The 12,882-nt window shown below is 34.9% G+C and overlaps 1 protein-coding gene across 2 annotated transcripts in view; it reads left to right on the top strand.

Moving 5' to 3' along the window:
• Positions 1–11,920, top strand: part of TTC21B (tetratricopeptide repeat domain 21B) — an 81,667-nt gene extending 69,747 nt beyond the window's left edge. For both annotated transcript variants that reach the window (XM_010365301.2, XM_030916622.1), the window contains 4 exons: positions 1,913–2,137; positions 5,112–5,232; positions 9,636–9,703; positions 11,033–11,920. In XM_010365301.2, coding sequence (XP_010363603.1) covers positions 1,913–2,137; positions 5,112–5,232; positions 9,636–9,703; positions 11,033–11,110 — 492 coding nt within the window. In that variant the 3' untranslated portion in view covers positions 11,111–11,920. The remainder of the gene's footprint in view (positions 1–1,912; positions 2,138–5,111; positions 5,233–9,635; positions 9,704–11,032) is intronic.
• Positions 11,921–12,882: the final 962 nt, after the last annotated feature.

The following is a 12,882-nucleotide window of genomic DNA, read 5'->3' on the forward strand; positions in this document are numbered from 1 at the left end:
CAGCTGTATTGTCCACATCGAGTCTTGTCCTTTGCAATCTAAAGTTACCGCAATTTCGAGTTATTGAGAGACAGAGAGAGAAGCTGGCTCTAGGTCTTAGGATGTCTGCACCAGAAAGAAATACCTAATACAGGGATTAGAACTCAGGTTTGCATTTAGAAACTGTTCTTCAGTTCACGCAGGAGTGATCAAGTTGTGAACAACTGGTAGATTCTAATCAAACTCAAAGTGTAAGTCAGAGAGGTTATTTTTATTTGTGTAGTGTAGGGGGAATGTGAGACCTTTTAATAGGACCCTCCTCCTCTTAGGCTGTCCTAGGGCCTCGCTGACAAATACATAGCAGACCTCTATTTTCTCTCCTCTCCTGGCCCACCTGAGGTGGGCTGGGTTGGGGAGAGGGAGAGGCTCTGTTATTGGTAACATCCTACACGTCTTCGTAATCTACAACCAATTAGTTGGATTTAACACTCAAACCATTTTGCCACCCCTTACCTAGAGGAACAGATTACATCTTGGAAGTTTATTGATAGACATAGAATTTGAGGTAAGGAAGTTTTTATATTTATAAAAGCTGTTTTTATAAAACCCTGATGTACTGCCCTTCTCTATTCCAGAGTTATTTCTTACTTCCAACCGTGATCAGTTGGATGTTGAACATTTTACCACTCTCCTTTTGCAATATTCCTTATCAGTTACCCAAATTTGCTATCTTATAGTATACTTCTACTATAGTAATGATATCACCAGTCCTCAGTCACAATTTCTTACCCTTTGTTTTTGTTTTTATTTTGAGACAGGGTCTCATTCTGTCTTCCATGCTGGAGTGCACTGGCATGATCATAACTCACTGTGGCCTTGAACTCCCAGGCTCAAGAGCTCCTCCCACTCCAGCCTTCTGAGTAGCTGGGACTACAGGGGCTGGCCACCACACTCAGCTAGTTTTTCTTTGTTATTTTTTAGTAGAGGCGAGGTCTCGTAATGCACTAGCCTCAGCCTCCTGAAGTGCTTCGATTACAGACGTGAGCTGCCCACCTGGCCCCTTTATTTGTATGTTAAGCTGAGGCTTCTTTATAAATGCATCGTAATCCCTCTGCTGAAATTTAAGAAGCATCCTACCTTAATCAGGAACATACACATTATTGCTTATGAAAGTTAGTTGTCTGGATAGATCACTAATGGCCTCCATTTTATATGAATTCTCATTAACCTATTGGTTTCATAGAGTGACATTCTCTGACTTCAAACTCGATCCAAAAGAATATCATATAGCTTGTTTTAGGAAGCTGCAGACTCCAAATCTAAAAGCATAATTTAAGGCATGAGTTTATTTCATGTACTTTCCAAGTGGTGAATTAATTATGTGCCTTATTTTTAACATTCCGTTGTTCAAACTTTATTGGGAGAAGAGGTTTTTGGATAAAAGGAGAAGGGAGGGGAATAAAGCAATAGAAGTCATAATGGGTAGGGACCATCATCAGGTAAATTATTATTACTCGTCTTTGACAGGTGAAAGAAGTAAGGAGCCTAAATGTTAAATCTGAAATACAAACTGCTCAATAAAGATTTTACTGAAACAGTTTTATTTTTTCTGTTTCTATACAAAACTAAAACATGACTATTTGAACCCCATTAAAGATAAAATCTCACTAATTATTGTAATTGTGTGCATATGGCATCTGAATAGTTGTCATTGTCTTGAATTATCTTGACCACACAGTGCTTGACCAAGTTTCTTCATAGCAGCTTGAGGGTACTTGATGTGTTAAATAATGACTTGTAATCACAGTTATCTGTAATGGAACTAGAAATAGAATCCACAAACTAGTTCTCATGTAGCATTTTCTGCTTTCTGTATGTTTTTGAGACATTTATGTTTGTGCATCTTGTGGTCTAAAAGTTTATTTTCTTATAGAAGGATCATATCCCAGCACTCTTGGGAATGGCAACAGCTTATATGATCTTGAAACAGACTCCACGAGCCAGAAACCAGCTGAAACGTATTGCGAAAATGAATTGGAACGCTATTGATGCCGAAGAATTTGAGAAGAGTTGGCTGCTACTTGCTGATATTTACATTCAATCAGCAAAATATGACATGGCAGAAGAACTATTAAAACGATGCCTACGTCATAATAGAGTAGGTGATTGAAGAGTAGAAAATAATTATTGACCTTTGCTGCATGAGCTTTCCATATAGATATCATTGAGTGTTAGTCCATTTCCAAGGATTCCTGTGTGATTTTTGAAAATTAAATGTTTATTCTTACCACAATCAAGAAACAAGCATTAATAATAAGAAAAAAGCCGTTTGTCCTTTAAAGTTTAAAAAAAAAAAAGATTTATGCAATTTCAAGTTTCAGCTCTAGTGATGCCCCACTTAACGGAAGGTGTTTTTGGAATGTCAAACGTTTGCCTGTGATTATCCATCTCATCCCAGAACTAATGAAAATTGCAGAAGAACATTAATTGCGGACGTCTGTCCCTCCCTTTAAGAAATACGCTTGATGAATTTACTGCAGCTGCATGTCATTTTCTCATTATTAGAATCTATTATGCATAATATATTTTGTGGGAGAAAGAATTTCAGCTTTTAATTTTGTTTGTTTAATAAAAATTCCTTATCTTTAGGTATAAAATTGAATATTATAAAGTCCTTAGAATTTAAGACTTTTTACTAACATTTTGATGCTTAATTACAAAAGATGTCATTATAGCAGTTCTTTAAAGATTTATTTTTTTGTTGAGAAATAATTGCACACAACTTAGAAATGATATTTATCTTCATATATTCATATCAATTACTTCAAAATCTTAATCACAGTAAATCTGTTCTATTCTCCTTGAGCAAATTAGATTACAAATGGACCATTTATTTTTTAAAGAGGCATTGTGATTATCTAGTACTATTAAGATTCTTTCCTAGGAACTTAAGAACCTGAATGATCCAAGCATTTATCAATGTATAAACTATTCTAGATGATTAGTTACATAAATTTTATATTAAATTGGCTTTGAAAAGTAGAATGCTCATTAATAGGCTTTGAAAATCTAAACTGCTGAATAGTTTATCCTTTCATATCTAGTCTAGGATTAACCAAGATTGCATGGGAATTTCAGTGCACACAGAATTTCAGTTTGCCAGAACGCTGATAACGATACCTTGCATGGTTGAACATGATGGCTGCTTTAGAAGCTTCATTCAGCCCTGCTGGTTGAATATGTTGATATTGAAAGCATGACATTTAAGAACTAAAGCTTAGGAACCTTGAATTACATAATTTAAAAAATGGAAGTCATCCATATCTGGGGCAGGAAATGTACAAGACAACACTAGACTGTCTTGCTGTACCAGATGATGAAGGAAGCTATCCATGATGATTAGAGTTTGTGTCAAAGATCTAGGGGCCAACTTGAAGACACCTGCAGCAGCCGAAGTTGGGATACTTTGAGTATCGATAAGAATGATAACTGCAATATATTGAAACACATAAAATCTGTTTAAATCCATGACTTCTCAAAGATCCAAAATAGAAAAAACCAAACAAAAAACCTAATTGGTGACCACTACAGTATGCTAGTGAACAGACTGCTATTTCTAAAGCTTGCAAATAAATATCCTGCCTTTTCTATACAGAATTGGTTAACCAAATAGTCAATGAGACGTTTCTCATCATAGACATTTTCCAGCTAACAAATGAAGAAAGACTGATAGACTGTCCCCATTTTTCAACCCTGATAAATTTATATATGGATATAACATCACAAAAAGATGGAGAATCAGACATTCTGTGCTTCCCAATAGAAGAACATACATCAGTGGCAGGGCTAGGGTTGGGATGAGACAAGTGAAACACTCAGTAGTCAAGATAAATAATAATTTAATGCAGCTGTGCTGAACTTTATTGGAGCCTGAGTCAAAAGAGAATATGTGCATTCCTATATTCATATTTTTATGTTTTTTTAAAAATGGGTAATTGGTAATAGTTTTAATGAAAATATTGCTGGTGAGATTTCTTCCATTAAAGTGAGAAAAGTAAAATGATAAGAAATTAAGTTTAGGTATAAATAAAATGTTCCGTCTTAAATGTAGTGATTTTTAATATATACTTTCAGATTCTTCAATATTTTTAAATCATATTCTCGGAAAAAAATACAATTAAGAAATATACAAAAACATACATCCATGTTTTTATGCCTCAGGCTCCAGTGTGGCTTATCATGGCACTGATGTTAGAAGTAGATTCACCCCTCCCCTCCAGAATCAAAATGGAATCCAAACCTCTAGTTACAATTTCCAGAAAATGTCAGTGACATAGGAATATGTTATATAAACACCACAAAGATGCAGTCAACTAAACCTGCGTTGTGAGAAATTTGGCGATAAATGTTCATTTCTATTGCATTTCTTTTCAAGAAAAGAGACACAGAGAGACAGACAGACATACTAAAGGGAAACCTCTAGATCAAAAAAGACTAGATCAAAACATTGACTACTTACAATGTTTGGTCCTTATTCAGTCCTCAATCTAACAAAAACAAATTATATTGAAACAATTAAAATTTGGACAGTACTGGATATTTGGTGCTATTAAGGAGTCGTAAACATTTTAGGTGAGATAAAATTGTTTCTGTTTAAATAACATCTTTAGAGATGCACATTAACACATTTAGACTTAGTTGATATAATATCTGAGGATATTTTCTGTTAATACAGAAGGGTAGGTTTGTGAGATAGAGGTGAAACAGTATTAGTCACGAAATAATTGTTGAAGATAAGGGTTTGTGGAGTTCATTATGCTCTTATCTCCGTTTTTGTGTGTGTTGAAATTACTCATAATAGTGTACATGTGCTTGTGTAAAATACAAATGCCCTGTTGTGTATTTCTGATTCTGTAAAGAAAACCCTGATCCTGCAGATTTGTAATGGAGACTTGCCATCAGAATCATTTATTAAGTTCAGTAAAAAATTTGATTGCCTAGCCAAGGTTGAAAACCATTGTTTGATTTGTCATTTAAATGGGTTAATATGATTGACCTCTATAGTCACAAACATCCCATAAAATCTTAGTGATATCAGGTTTAATCTATTGATGTCTCCCATTTTTCTTCAGTCTTGCTGCAAAGCTTATGAATACATGGGATACATTATGGAAAAAGAGCAAGCGTATACAGATGCCGCCTTGAACTATGAGATGGCATGGAAATATAGCAATCGGACAAATCCAGCAGTAGGTGAGTTTGGCAATCACCTAGATTTTTCACAGAAAAATTATGTTTTATTTATTACTTTTCATTTAAATGCATTTGATTTTTTTCAAAACGATAAACATTGAGTCAATTTTCATTGTCAACCTTTCCGAAAGGAGAATAAATTTTATATTTATAATATATTATTAGCTACTAATAGTTCAATTTCCTGAGTTCCAAACTTGTCCTCAGTCACCTCAGTGTACATCTAGTCTAATTCTGCCCCCTTCTCTTCCTTCTAAAAGGAGGTGCTATTTTGAAATTGGGAATGCCATGGAAAAAGATGTTTCCATTGTAAAGTAAGTTAGGAAAACATTGCATTAAATTTAATTACACAGGTTTCTTTACTTCTCAAAGCTGTTAAACACTAATGTATATTGCGATGGATATCACAGAGGGGCCGTGTTTCCCACAATTATTTGACCATGGGCCATTTTTTTTTCTCCTGAGCATCTAGAAACATCATCCACTCCCAGTGTTTTATAGGCTGTTAGTTTGAGTAATGCTAATCTACAGTGTCCCTAACAGAGGTGGCATCAGAATATATGTCATGACCAACCTCTCCCCTCATGCCAGGGAGCTCATCCTCATGTTTGTGTACTCTTTCTTTGTGTTGGGTTGAAATATGTCTCCTTGAAACTGCCCAAGTCTGTTTTCCGGAGCAACCTACAGAATGCCTCCCTCTTACAGATCATGACCCTTTAAATTGCAGTCTTCAGTCCTGTGTCCTAGGGCTTCTTTTCAAGCCATCTGCAGTTACTCGTCCATTCTTCCTAAGATTGAATTCTGTCTGAGTCTCTCATCTTCCTTGTTGCTGTCTCCTGGAAGCTCTAAAATAGTGTTTCCCAAACTGTGCTTTGGAACACTTGGGGAGATTTTAATAATTATTTTTTTTTTTAATTAAACAGAATGGAGTATGAAGGTGGTAGATGCCATGGCCATGTAAGTTTGGAAAGTGCTGCTTTATTTTTCCATGCCCCTCTGACCTGTTGTACCATAAATGAAAAACCTCTTAACTATGATTTGGCTAGTTATAATTAAGCTATTTTTTTCTTTTGATTTGGCATTTTGTCGTTGTTAATTCAGCCTAAGATGGCATCAGTCTTTTCAGCAGCCATGTCACAGTGTGAATTCAATTTTGATTTGCAGTCAAATGAGTCACCCTCACACTAACTGCTGTCAGCTCAGGTCTTCCCTCATCTTTTAGTTTCCTGGAGTCTGTTCTTATACTATACTAGACTTGTACAAAGCACAAGAACTAATGATTTTATAGTATTTTTTATTCTAAGGTGTGACATATCTTTTAGAATAAAGTCACCTCATAAAATAAAAAGTCCTTAAATATCCTTAAAATATTAATTTTGACACTTTATTCCACAGAAGGAATGCACATAGAAGTTAAATTATTTATATATTCCATTCCTTGGAAGACCTCAACAAATAAAGAGATTCCAAATGACTAGTTCTTTCATTGTATCATCATTGTATTTTGTAGATTATTTTATCAGTTCCTCCAACTTTGCTTTGGTAAACATTTATTTCTAAGGCTCTCCATTAATTCCTCAATTTCATCCTTAAGATTGTCATTGCATCTAACTTCCTCAACCTGCCTGCCAAATAAACAATGCATTTCACTTTTTCAGTTGTCAGAAAACCCTTAAAATCGTGCTCATGGCCAGGCACGGTGGCTCATGCCTGTAATCCCAACACTTTGGGAGGCCAAGGTGGGCAAATCACCTGAAGTCAGGAGTTCGAGACCAGCCTGGCCAACATGGTGAAACACCATCTCTACTAAAAATACAAAAATTAGCGGGGCATGGTGGCAGCCACCTGTAATCCCAGCAACTCGGGAGGCTGAGGCAGGAGAATTGCTTGAACCCGGGAGGCGGAGTTTGCAGTGAACCGAGATCGCACCACTGCACTGCAGCTTGGTTGACAGAGTGAAACTCTGTCTCAAAAAAAAAAAAAAAAAAATCATGCTCATGCTCTTTCCATAGATTTCAGGATTGAATATTGTCATTATAAGAGGCACCAGGATGAATGATGAATGGATAATTTGCTTGACTGCAGTAAATTGCAAAAGTTTATTTATAAATAAATAAATATATATACACATACATATATACACAGCCACATCATTTTGTATACCTTAAATATATACGAGGAAAAAAAGAAACACACTAGGAACAACTGAGATCCAATGAGAGAAGAAACTATTCATGTTGCCCCCTTCATACCCATTCTCAGGTAACGTGACAGTCATTAGACTGTGTACAATGTTTGCGTTCTCTCTGTCTCTCCTGGTTGCATGTGGTTGAGTTCTAGTAAGTGTGGCAGGTATAGCACAGCTGCAGTGCACATTTTCTTTCCCCTTTTGAGCTCTTTATTTCCTCTGAAATTTTTGTACTAGGTCGTGTATCAAGTTTCTTCCAGTGTTAAAATTCTGTGATGATAATATATTGAATGTTTACATATAAAAAATGCTAATATTTTGTGGTATTCTAAGGTTTTAAAAAACCATTTCACAAGTATTTTATGTGATTTTTAAAATTATACTAAGAGTTAGAAGGAGGAGTTGTTATTCCTGGTTTAGCAATGAGGAAACCTGAAAATGACAGCTCAAACCACTTGCATAAGATCCCAAAGCTAGTCAGGAAGCCACAAACCAAAACTGACATCTTGACTGGTTTCCATGTAAGTATGTTTGGCCTGACATCTTAAAAATTGCTTTTCTTTTTGAATGTCACAAACCCTTTTAGTTCATTTTAGAATTTGTTGGTAATGACATCAAATTTACCTCTCTGGAACGTCGTATTTTTGTCTAAAATCTGAGCTGTGAGATTCTGTCATAGGCCCTGTGCATGTGTGCCTGTGTGTGTGTGTAGATATATATATATATATATATATATATATATATATATATATATATACAGTCATGTATTGCTTAACAGTGGAAATATTCTGAGATATGCATTGTTAGACAATTTCATTATTGTGTGAACATCTTAAGAGTATACTTACACAAACCTGGGTGGTAGATCCTAATACACACCTGGGCTATCTGGTATAGCCTATTGCTCCTAGGCTGCACGCCTGTACAGCATGTTACTGTCCTGAATGCTATAAGCAGTGTGTGTATGTAAATGTATAAAAGGTACAGCAAAAATACAGTATTAAAATCTTTGGGACCACCATGATGTATGTGATCTGTTGTTAATGAAACATCATCATGCAGTGCCTGACTGTATAAAATAGTATGAATTTTAGATCATTTCTATTTCTTTCTTTTTACTACCATCTGATAATGTTAGCCAGTAATTATTTTCAAACACTTAAAATTTTAAACATTTGGTTTGGTACTTTTATTAGAGCCCAAGAGCACTATTCACATTTCTTATTTCATATTTTTAAGAGGTAGAGTGAGATATTTATTATTACACATTATTTTATATTGCATTATATCTTGTTTACTGAGTGCACAGCTACTGTTACTTTACTTGTCTTCTTTTCTCATTTTTATAGCATGTTACAGGAGAACAACATCCATTAAAAGGAATGTCTTAAACATTCTTCTAATTGTTGATAGTAGAAATGTGGCACTTCACTATCAGTAATTGTGATAATTCTTACCAGTCATTGATGACTAATCTGCCTTCCTCTGTGTTGCCCTCCTACGTGCTTTGTCTTTTTGCCATACTCCAAGTTCATCAGCTCCCTATGTGTCCTACCACTGGCCTTAATCCACGCAGTTTTCTCTGTCTGAGAGTGTCCTTGATTCCCACTTTAGGCTAGTTTATGCCTCATTCTTCAGATTTCAGACATCTCTTGATACCCTCTTCTTCCCTGATTCAGGTTCTTTATGGTAACTCTTGGCCTGGATCTTTCTTTCATAACATTTATCTCAGTTTTGAAATTATTTATTTACTCAAGAAATTATTTTAAAATGTATTTTTTCTCCTAATAGAATGCAAACCTCATAACTGTAGGCATCAGTTTGCCTGTGTAAGTGCTAAATAAATCTGTACTGTATAAATCAATGGCTGTGTTGTCATTTACTGCCTTATGATGAGTTTTTACTATAACCTGAAATAAATGAGACTTTTCTAGTAAGTTATAGAAACCACAGTTGTGGAATGGCAGCTTTCTGACCAATCAGTGTATTCACCGTGATCCTTTTTTCCAACTCCACTTTCTTTTCTTCTTACACTTCTTTTGTGTCACTCTGCCTTCTATTATCACACAACTTCTCTGTACAGTGTAGTTTAATTGTTCATTCACCAGCCTCCCTTACAGATTCTCTAGTGAGTAAGCAAAGAGAGGAGGAGGCAAGGAAAAGTAATAGTAGCAGTGTACTCCATCATTCTGTTTTATGGTTTTTGTCTTAACAGGATACAAACTGGCATTTAATTACTTAAAAGCAAAAAGATATGTGGATTCAATTGACATATGTCACCAGGTAAACACTTAAATTTAGATTCCTTAAAATTTTTCAGATGCACAATTTCCTACTTTTTAAAATCTCCAGATGTATGTGAATAGAAGTAGAGGATATATAATTTTAGTTAAATAATTTATCAAGTATGTTTAGGAAGATTATCCATGTTCAAAATTTAGAAAATGATGTTCACCTGAATAAAAAACATGTTTTTACTTTGAGATCAAATAATAAAATGTTTATGTCAATTTAAAGACAAGGACAACTGAAGGGTACATATTAAACAATAAACCATAGAATATTTACATGTATGGAAAGGAGTAGGATTAAAGAGGTGGAGTAAAAGAGACTTTTACTTTAAAAATAAATAAATAAAAAGGACCAGTGAGAGAAACATAATTTAGTCTTTAAGTTTGCAGATATTTGAAGACAGTATAGATTCTCCAGATCATTGTTCTGATTAGAAGTTCTTGTGAATGTGTCTGAATCTGGTTATTAGAGAATTCAGATTGATCAATTAGAGATAAAAAGGAATTCTATTAGAAGTCATTCAGTTACATTCTGTAATTCATCCCCTATGAAATGATCACCTACTAAAATGACAAATATTTAAATTATGGTTTTAGAATTTGCAATCTCTTTATATATACATTGTCCCATTGATATTCCATATAAGACATTCTATTAAACATTGTGAGGACCTCCAAGAAAAGTTCCTTAGAAAAGAATTTTGTAATGCCCCTTATCCCACAGAGCTATCTGTTAGCATCATTACGGTAAATACTTGGCCTTAGTAATTGCGGTTAGTTACTGAGTCTCTGTAAAGCAGTATTTCAGTCAGGTTAGGGTTGTATGCTAATGTAAGGCTATATATTAGGATCATTTTTGGAGTTATTTAAAAAAACAAACAAGTATCTCCCCACTCTTAGACTCAGTAGATCTAGAAATATGTATATCTCAAGATCATTTCAGGTAAAGCTAATGTGGGCTGCTGTATAAAAGTCACTTTCTAAGGGTTTATCAAATATTATGAATGAAAAGCTAAATTACAAAACTATTCTAAATCATTGATTCATAATTGTTTTATACAACTCATCTATTAGCTAAGCAATTATATTTGTTATATTTTCCACATTTGATATTCACGTTCTATTGTTCTCATCTAACTACCGTTAATATAAAGGAATCATCATGTTACATTTAAAATGCCACCATTAAAAAGTGTTATAGCTGTTGTAGTATTAGTACAAGGAAATCTTAACTATAATGCTCATTTCTAGTAAATTTTGTAGCTCCATAGTTTTTGATCATTAGTTACAAGTTTTTGTGGGTTCTTTATTTGTTTTGCAGGTTCTTGAAGCACATCCAACTTATCCAAAAATCAGAAAGGATATACTTGATAAAGCCCATGCATCTTTAAGACCTTGAAAATAATTTTAACTTAGGTGTTGGTTTAACAGGAAATGAAATAAATCTAACTTCAAGTTCTTCCTGTTCAAAACAGGTTTGAGCTCAGTGCTTTGTTATTAGAAGTATCCTCTTTTTTGTCCAGCAGAGGTTGCTGCTGTACATCAAGAGAAATACTGTGGTACTATGTGAGACTGGTGTTTCCTAATGCAGTTGAATGAGAGCTGGTCTATTTGACTCTGTTTTGATTAGGTACAGATTTGGTGACTCTGTGGTAAAGATTATAATTATTTCTATAAAGAATATTTTGTTAAAATCTAGGTAATTAAATACCCTGTATCTTTCTAAGGAATATTGTTTATTTCAGGAAATATATTTAAAATGCATTGTTCTCTTTTAAAGTGGTTTTGTTATATTCTTTTTTTTTTTTTTAAGATGGAGTCTTGATCTGCCACCCAGGCTGGAGTGCAGTGGCACGATCTTGGCTCACTGCAACCTCCGCCTCCTGGGTTCACGCGATTCTCCTGCCTCAGCCTCGCGAGTAGCTGGGACTAAAGGCATGTGCCATCACGCCCAGCTAATTTTTTGTATTTTTAGTAGAGACAGGATTTCACCGTGTTAACCAGGATGGTCTTGATCTCCTGACCTCGTGATCTGCCTGCCTCGGCCTCCCAAAGTGCTGGGATTACAGGCGCGAGCCCATGCTCCCAGCCTGTTTTTGTTGTATTCTGTGTTGTTTCAAAGATTGGAATAAATCTGCCTGCAAATAACTCATGAAAAAGACAATATATATATATTTTAAATATATATTTTAATAAAGGTTTTATAAATGTATGGTTTATATTCCTCTTGGAACTCAAAAGACGTGGTAAGTTTTGCAAAATCAGGGTAAGCTTCCCTGCATTCTGTAATGTTAATGGGTGGTGCTATATTGCAGAAAATGTAACTTTCATTAAAAAATCTTTTTTGGAAGAGGATAAAGAGTGTGTGTTTCCCTTTCCTTTCTTGAGCTCATTCTTCCTGCTTTCAAGGCTGCTGTGGTCTTAAGAAATAACCAGGACCTGAAATCTCAATTTTTAATAGGTCCCTTATTAGGGATATTTAACCTTAGCCTAGAAAACTTGTTCTGCAGGTGTAATTTCAGACACTGTAACATTTGATGGTAAAGGCTGACCAAACACTTTTGGTCAGCAGGGAGTCACAAAGCACACCATGTGAAGGCAACAGTTTCCCCAGCTCTGTCTAACAGCACCCTGGCATAGAAGCTTTCACTCTTACACTAAATTTAACCTAATCTAGACTTAATCCTTAGCATTATTTTTAATTTCTCATCTACATCTTTTTCAATTTTCCTTAAAATTGTAGTAAACACAGTCCTCAATTTTATTTGCATTTACAATAAACAGTATTTGTAAGTCATTTGTTGCTTTTTATTAAATGTCCTGTGTTTGTTTTGAACGACATTCTCTTGTTTCCTATCATTTCTCCCATTTTTCAAAATCCTTTTCATTTCAATTATGTTATAAAATTCCAAATATTCCTCTTTTTACTTAGCAAAACAGTTATGTGTGTGTGTGTTTGCTTTTTTTTTGTTTTTGCTTTTGTTTTTGAGAAAGCGTCTCACTGTCACCCAGGCTGGAGTGCAGTGGTGGGATCTTCCCCACTGCAACCTCTACCTCCTGGATTCAAGCAGTTCTCCTGCCTCAGCTTCCTGAGTAGCTGGGACTACAGGTGCACACCTGACTAATTTTTGTATTTTTAGTAGAGATGGGGTTTCACCATGTTGGCCAGGC

The sequence above is a fragment of the Rhinopithecus roxellana genome, chromosome 14 (assembly GCF_007565055.1).
Source record: "Rhinopithecus roxellana isolate Shanxi Qingling chromosome 14, ASM756505v1, whole genome shotgun sequence".
In the NCBI taxonomy this organism is placed as follows: domain Eukaryota; kingdom Metazoa; phylum Chordata; class Mammalia; order Primates; family Cercopithecidae; genus Rhinopithecus; species Rhinopithecus roxellana.